The 8,770-nt window shown below is 32.4% G+C and overlaps 1 protein-coding gene across 1 annotated transcript in view; it reads left to right on the forward strand.

The window, feature by feature from the left end:
- Window positions 1–982: 982 nt before the first annotated feature.
- LOC125505006 (endochitinase A-like) overlaps window positions 983–8,770 on the forward strand; it is a gene marked incomplete at both ends in the record, with an annotated part of 8,389 nt that continues 601 nt past the window's right edge. The window contains 6 exons of the mRNA XM_048667910.1: window positions 983–1,273; window positions 1,325–1,524; window positions 2,768–3,584; window positions 3,703–3,914; window positions 6,812–6,911; window positions 7,347–7,466. Of these exons, the coding sequence (XP_048523867.1) occupies window positions 983–1,273; window positions 1,325–1,524; window positions 2,768–3,584; window positions 3,703–3,914; window positions 6,812–6,911; window positions 7,347–7,466 (1,740 nt within the window). The remainder of the gene's footprint in view (window positions 1,274–1,324; window positions 1,525–2,767; window positions 3,585–3,702; window positions 3,915–6,811; window positions 6,912–7,346; window positions 7,467–8,770) is intronic.

Here is an 8,770-nt window from a genome sequence, read left to right on the forward strand (position 1 = left end):
TATACGCATTCAAAAGTGTATAAGATAATTGAATCATTTGAAGCTAAAATTGGGCAGAATAATGATGACCAATTTGTAAACGTTAAATCTGAGAAACCCCAACTAGTACTGGAGATATTTGGTGAATGAAGGAAAAAAATAAAAAGTTCATTGCTTTTCTTCTTTTAGTTCTTAACAAAATCTGCTCTCATTTCTTATATTTTCATTCTTGTTCACTTCAGAACAGATTCACAACAAAACATTTTGTCGCTTAACTAAACTTTAATTAATATATCAGTGTTTCGCTTTTTATGAGATTAGAAACTGATTTTAAAAATTAAAGTTTGAAGAATTAAACCTGTTCATGAGCCTTAAAAATGTGAAAAAAAAATTCAGATTTTTGGCAATTTTTTGAATTAAAAAAAGGAACTTTTATAACGTAATTTTATCTTTTCCATTTTTCTGCTTTAAAATGTGCAACTTGTTTGCATCTGTTCATTTCTCAGTACCAATGATAATTTATAATATTTTCAGGTACAAAACCATAACTTTAAACCATAACTCATGTTTTTCTATTTCGAAATCCGAATTGAAAGCATAAAAGATACACAATTAACTGCTTTGCTTACTGCGAATTTAATCTATTTGAAGTTTTCGTTCCTACTTTCGACATTTCGTTTCAAATTTGAATCAAGATTCAAGCACCACATGTTTTGCAGTAAGCAAAAGTGAATCAACGGAAAACACATTTACAAACTGGTTTCAAGTAAATGGTATACTGAAAAATGCAAATCTGATAATGAAAACATTTTTTAAATTCTAGGAGTTTCGCTTAAAATAGATATGATCAAAATTTTCGTTTAAGCTACTAATTCGCGACTGATTTTTGCTGCACAGTACATACCACTATTTTCGTTCCCTATTTTGGTCAGAGCGTTTTTCATTTAAAATAATAACTTAGATGCTTTTTGTACTGTGATTGTATTGTCGATTTATTTAATAGATGATTCAGGGGCAACCAGGACTACGAAAGTGAGTGAAACAACATCCAGAAGATCGCAATCGCCAAAGAAATCACCTCAGCGAGTTGCATCTCCTGAAAGAATCCAAGTGAAGAGATTCAGATCAAGATCCCCCGATAAAATTCCCGACATCATCGAACCCCAGCCGGAAATTGTTAGCAGTAAATCCCGAAGTCGAGAACCAACTCCCGATGGCGATTTACCACATTACATGAAACCGTTAGATAGAAGCCTAAGACCGAACAGTCCTCATCGAGATGGTTCTAGTCCAAGTTCGTAAAGAATTGAAAAGAATTATGTGAAATTTTACGTGATTTTTACAGCTAAACCTCAACCTGTAGAACAGGATGCTAGATCAACTCGGTTTGGGGTTACATTGAGAAGAACTGATTCGGGCCGGACCATAAAGACAACAGAGAATTCTGCTATAACCGAAAGAAGGAAAAGCAGTATTATCTTGGAGAAGCGGATCACTGAGGAGGAAATTGAGGAGATTTTTGAATTGGAAGTTTTGGAGGAATTGGTACGTACAGCGTGGTTTACATGAGATGCCCTTGACTGTAATGTCAACAGGAAAATATTTTATGAGTTTGCTTAAGAGAAGAGACAACTAAAAATGATAGAACTTTCACAAAGTTAGAAAATTAACGATTTATATTAGGACAACGTATATTTTGATTATATCTAACCTTTGTATTGAAAACTGACGGCCCCTTTGATTAAATCTAACCCAATAACAAAACTACAAGTTCAAATTCTGCTTCTACGGAATGCTAATTTGAAAATTAAAAATACAGGATTCAGTTTTCTGAAATTATCAACAGCGTTTAATTTTAATACATTTTTAATTGATAATACGGATTTGTGGAAACTTTGAAAATGTTGTGTTGTTGCATAATTAAAGGTTAAGAGGTGAAATCATTTTTTTTCGAAAAAAAAAACGTTGTAAAATGTGAACAGAAATGGAAATATTTAGAACCTCCTGATACTTCTGTACACTTTTTATTCACCCAAGAAAATGTTAACAGATCAAATATCATTTAGGCATTTAAATATGTGAAAACCTACTTATTTTGGTAGACATTTAAGTACAAAATTTTAAATTTAGTTCCTGTGTACGTGTTTGGCCTTTAATGTAGCATTTTGCTGATGCTTTAAACGTTTTGCATTAAATTTGATTAAAAAAATTTTATGTACGTTATATCAAGTCAAATGGTACTGATCAGAAACTTTTCATGGAAAATGTAATTTCAGGCAAAATATTTCTTAAGAGAAGAAATAGACCCAAATTCACTAAAGTCACACTTCTTCTAATAGACAGTTTTTTAGCTTAATTTACCTAATCGAGCTTCAATCTCTTGCCAAGTTCAATAATATTGTAATTTGACCCGTTCTCTGTAGGTATGTAATGGAAACATACGAATTACATTTTTTACTGTTGTTGTGTGATGTAACTGATCTTGTCTCTGACAATAGCTGTTTACTTTGTTGTACACGATTTGTAAATTGTGGCAACGTTCCCATTGGTGTTGTATTACACAATTTCTAAATATTTTGATTCCTTACATTTTTTCTAGCCTTGCCAAAAGCAGTGCATGTTTCCAAGATTCTTAAAAATTTCCAAAGCCAAGTTATTTTTACTTAAGCCATGGACACTCGCAACTAAACTGATCTTTGCTCTACTCTCCTAACTAAATAAGTTTAATATTTCTTCACTTTTGTAAAGGCTGTACTTTTAGGCAGTTCATAAACTCATATTTTTGCAGCTTGAAAAAATAACTGGCTACGAACTGAGAAGGAAGATTCGCACCCAAATTCGCCTAGTAAAAAAGCTGATAACAGAAGGTACCCTAGAAGAGTACATTACGAAAAGAAAATCAGTATCACGTGAGGCCATTACTCGAAGAGGTTCCAGCCCATCTAAAGCTCCGAAACCCGAAACTACAACCAGCTCTACTGAATATCAGTCGACCTATACAAGGAAAGTTAGTCCAGAGCGTAAAGTCGTCGACTCCAATAAGCTATACAAGCATTCCGGACTCGTCGACAGGCGAAGAAGTAGCTTGGAAACGACTACCGAATATCAGTCATCCTACTCGCATGATGAACGCAGATCTTCCACTGAAATTACATCAGTGTCGAGAAAAAGCTCGAGTCCTCAAAGAACTAGTTCCAAAACCACCGAGTTTCTCCCTTCGGATAAAGTGACTACGACTACAACCACAGAAAACATCCCCGGAGGAACCCGATCGACCACAACCAAAACCACAGAAAGAACGTTTACCACTTTGAAAAAAACAGTGCCCCCTGCAAAAGCACCGATGTCCGCTTCACAGCCAGAATGGGTGAGGCAGCGAAATTTGAAAAACACCAGAGAAACTGCCGCTACCACTGTTAAAAAGAGCACAAACACTTCTACCAGCACATCCAAGAAGTTTACTTCCAGAATCAGCCCGGCAAAGGAAATTAAGGGCACGGATATTATCACGTCCAGTTATGGCGTAGGACCAACAGACGAAAATGGTACACCTTTATTTGGACTGAAGGCTCTGAGGGCACAGAATAAAAATGAAAAAACAAAAGGTGAGAAAGTACTACTACTAAGTATATTACGTGATCATTTTAGGCAAATGAAGGCAGAATCTCTGGAATCATAAAAAAAAATTGTTTTTTTCATATTGATATAACATTGAAATTTTAGTTCAAGGAACAGTGATTCGAAGTGAATATTACTCGGAAAACGATCAAGAGCCGGTGGGCCAAGTGAGCGTTACGAAATATTCGACCGATCCGAGAGACTTGGAACAAGACGGAATTATTGCCGTTGATGGAAAAGTGTCCAGCGTTACCACCACCCAGAAATTTGGATATAAAGATACACCGTCTTTGAAAAGTCTCACCGACAAGAAAAAGGTAACAAATAATTTAAACCGCATTATAAACGTGGGCTGTTCACAGGCATAACCATTTTTACTTGTTTGGTCCAAACTGTAACTTTATGTAAATTTGCAAGCTGTTTACATATCGGCTTTTAAATCCAATTGCCGTTAAGGCATTTACTAGTTTTCATATCCGTTTACAGGCATTTCACTAATCGTTATAGCTTATAATTACAAATCATCGCTCAGATTTATACGAAACTTTCCATCAGCAATTTCATTTACTGTTTTACAATTTCGTCCTATATCCGACATTACAATTTGGTTTTCTTATAAAAATCAATAAAACGTAGTAAAATTTAATTAATTTGCGGACTTATGATCGCAGATTTATCATCTGTTTATATTTAATAGGATATAAATAGTGCGTAATATGTCTAAAATTATTTTAGTATGCTTCTATTACGCACTAATAAAAAGCTTTTGTTTGTGACGCTTATGTACATTGCTGACCATGAAACTTTAAAATTAACATTCAATGCAGATTTTTACACAAAATAAACGCTTACAAACGAACAGTTTGAAAATAAAAGTGATCAATTCACACTTAATAAATGACCATTGGCCCTTTTTAGTGCTATCTTTTTAGCTAGTTCTATCCGACTCTATGCATGCACCAATTCTCGATTAAAGCTCCGATCCTCTACAGCTTCCATATTAAGAACACTAAAGATGCATATTTTGACTATTCTATTCTTGACATTTTATATTACGCAGTAATAATAGTTTCGTGCATTTAATTTCATACAATTTCCTTTACATATTTATTTTCAATCTTCAGCCGTTCATTCTTGGGATTTATAAAAAAAAAGTACATTATCCGCAAGTTTTTTATTACTTCAGTAACAGTTTTCTATTGTTGCCTTTCAATATACATTTCAATTTAAGTTACTTATTTGGGGCCTAACTTTTATACCTGGCGCACAGGTATTATCTAAATTATCCGTTTTCATTCAGGAATCAATTGATATGTAATGTGTAATAAAAACTTTAATTTACGTACGTTCTTGGCATAAACTATTCCATGTTCCAATTAATTTAAACACGTTACTAACAGTTAAAACATAACATTGTCGGTTACATCTTGTGTGTGTCTATGTTGAATATATTGTTAATAGTTTGTCAACAAAACGGTACATTTAGGCAGGTACTAGCAATAATTAGGTAGAATTTGATTTAAAAATTCGAAATAAGTGTTCAAAATTTAAGTTTAAAAAGATCAGTCTGACATGAACCCAGTTTTACTTGGATATTGGGCACTAAAAGCATACGAAACGCTTCTAAAAAAATCGAAGATTTTGTAATTGGTACATTATAAAATATATTTTTGAACTACCAGACATCTTTCAGATTTCCACTTTTTTGTCTATTTGTAAACTATTTTAAATTTAAAGTTTAATTGCAATTTCTAGTGTTTTATAACGTATACGACTATTTAATAATAACTTGACCCAAATTGAGAATAATTCATATTCTTATCATGAACTTCTACGCAACAATACTCTTTTTCAGCGATTTTTAATTCTCAAATCAGGGTGTATAATTTTTTCGTATTCGGACATTAGCAATCAGAATGTTTAAATTTTATATGAAAATAGTTGTGAATTTTTCGATATAAAATAGAGCGACCGCATAAAATCGGTCGTTATTTTGTTCCATTTTGTTTTTAATGTCTAGAAATGTTTGCTAGAATGCCATGCTTGCATTGATTAATTATTTAACTTACAATTGTATAACTTACAATATTTTCTTCTGCAAATTTGATTTTTTTTCTAATTTTGACGAACATATTTTAAGTTAAACATTTCTAGGATATTTCGAGTTATATTGCTGAATGTAATCTAATATTGCATATAAAGTTTAGCTTCTCAATTCTTCAACAAGATAATCTTTGTCCCCAGAACTTAAAAATTATATATGAAATTTGAATAGAATAACTACTACAAACTGCATTCAATTATTCCTTTGGTTGATTTCAAGAACAAATCATTGCCAGCTAACGCCTGCTATAAAGTTTGTTTTACTTTAAGAATTGCCTATCAAATGCAACAGAAACAAACATAAAAATATTTACAATATTTTTTGAGCTGTAAATAGAAGAAAATCCCAGACAGTTTCTGGAGACTTTGAAATGTGCAGTAAAATAAAAATTATCTGACTTGTAGGTCTTGACATTGAAAATGCTTCTAATGTACAGAGACTCTTAGAGAAATAGCGTATAACAACTGGTAAAATTGTATATTTTTTAAGTTTAAGTTTATAACGAAATTTGATTCCTGATTTTGCATTTTAACCTTTTTTGTCATTCCTGCACTTGCTAACCATTCTTTTAATTTTATTTATGGCAATATGTATGTTTTAATTTCAATTGCGAGAATTTAAATGCATTTTAGGTCAATTTTGCAAATTATCTGCATCTTTAATTATCTCATATGTTCTTTTAGCTTAGTGCGTTTATCCTAGGTTTTAAAGCCTGCTTTCATTTGAATATATTCTACTGAATTTTTATTAGACAAACTGGTTAATATTTAAACTTTTGTGATTCTCACTGCTGTATTTTGGCATCTTGAACCCATTAGCGAGAATGTATGTGAATGTTTAATATAATTAGCAGTGACCAGTCATTCAAATGCAAATTAGATTTAAGCCCATTAAAGTCAACACACATCAAAACAGCTTCTGAACGAAAGGATGTGCGCTCACTTTCTAATAGCCACTTGATTAACGATATCTTCCTTTTTTGAATAATTATTAACGGATACACCTTTTTCGCTTTAAAATAGACGTCTAGTAATAGTAAAGCTTGACTTTGTTTAGCCATAATTACTTTGTCTGTGCCGGAAAGTCGTTAATTATAATCTTTTTTTCTAGGAAATATGCGACACCACCGAAACATCGACAACTAAAACCACTAAAGTTAATCGCAGAGGTTCAGTCAAAGAAATCTCAAAGAAATTCATTGATAATGCAGGTCAGTAACATCAATAACTTTCCCATTTGTTTAAAAATGGATACATTTTATTGCTCGAAAGCAGTCGGTATTGTCCTTGAATGCGTAAACAATCACGGTTGTATGTGACAGAGTGTTCAGATTAATGTTTAAGAAAAAAACTGGTGCAACTAAATGGATATCTGAGAAACGTGCAACGAAATTTAAGGTAATGCGTTTGAAAAGAAAATTACATTTTATCAACGTTGCATCAATAACTTTTTGCGCTTGGCGATGTTAACAATAGTCATAAAGTGACTTTGAAACAAATAAAAGTTTAGTTCGTTATGGAAAAATCATTAGAAGTAGAGTTAAAATCATTAATAAAATAATTTGACATTAATAATTTTACTACAGGAAGTTTAAAGTGAAGATTTTCTCTAATATTTAGGGAAAATTTTTTTCATATAATTTCAGTTGAAACTTTGAAGAGTGAACGGCAAACAACCTATCCAAAGGCAGGTTTGATCTTGCGAAGTTCCAGCTTCAAAAGTACGAACGGCGAAGGTGAATTGGATAGCAGAGAATCATCTCCAGGTAATTCATTATCAAAATTTTAATTTTCTCTTATAAGCATTTACATAAATGAAGGATTTTTAAATTTTTGTTTTATTGCGTATTATCAACGTGGTTATTCTAAGCCAACTACCTCCAAGCAACTATTTCCTAATTTTTTTCTTTACATTTACTTCTGCATGATGCATGAACTTGTAGTATTTGGTTACCTTAATTATATGTCACAAAAATAGCTGTTTTCTTTCTTTTATTGTTATGATTGTTTCGTCGTCTTTATGCATGCGTCTCATTTCGTCTACGTTAGTTATTTATTTATTTCACCAATACGCTCATCTCAAATCGGCTTCAGAACCTCGTTCATAATTCTATCAAGCCCAGGGATGTTCTATCTCTATAGATTTTTATTTTTTAAAAGGGACAATTTCCTTCTTTATTTCCACGACTGTAGGAAAAAATGGCTGTTTAAAAGCACTTTTTGAACGGTATTAGAAAATAGATTTTGTAGTCAATGAAGTGAAGACTCACGTTTGAGAGAAACATGGCATTTTATTAGTGCGAATATAAGTAGAAAATGTGCTCAATCGACTCCTTTCGACGTAAGGTCAGAAATATGCATTCATAAAGTATTTGGACCAATAATAACGAAAAAATCGTCTGCCAAAAATTGTGAACTCTCAAAAACCGCTTCAAATGTGCAGAAAATATCTATTATTTCGGATTTGAAACTTCTAGCATGCTTTTCAATTAGTTCGATGCATTCCCCGTAGCCGTGCGCTGAAAATGATGCAAAATTAAAGGCATTTCGAGAAAATTTTAATTTTTTTTTAAATCGACTTCCACCCTTGGAAAAATTTCGGGCAAAAATCAAAATTTTACATGCGTGTTTTTGTGCTCAATCGACTCCGTTCGACGTGAGTAGGTCAGAAATATGCATTTATAAAATATTTGGGCCAATAATAACGAAAACATCGTCGGCCAAAAATCGTGAACTCTCAAAAACCGCTTAAAATGTGCAGAAAATGTCTATTATTTCGGAATTGAAACTTGTTCATAAACACGTTTTTCAACTAGTTCGATGCATTCTCCGTGCCCGTGCGCTGAAGATGATGCAAAATGACAGGCATTTTGAGTAAATTGAAAAAAAATTAAATCGACGACTTAATTTAATTAGATCGACCCTTGGAATTTATTTTAAATTTACTTTAGTTTAGTATTTATTATTTATTCGCTGCTTTCCAAAACCACGCCTCCAATCTGGTGGTTTATGATTCCAAAACATATGAACTCAATTTGGACATTTATTTTCAATAAAATTTTGGGTTTTC

This window comes from Dendroctonus ponderosae, unplaced genomic scaffold, assembly GCF_020466585.1.
Source record: "Dendroctonus ponderosae isolate FM_Combo_2020 unplaced genomic scaffold, Dpon_F_20191213v2 Dpon_F_20191213_606, whole genome shotgun sequence".
In the NCBI taxonomy this organism is placed as follows: Eukaryota; Metazoa; Arthropoda; class Insecta; order Coleoptera; family Curculionidae; genus Dendroctonus; species Dendroctonus ponderosae.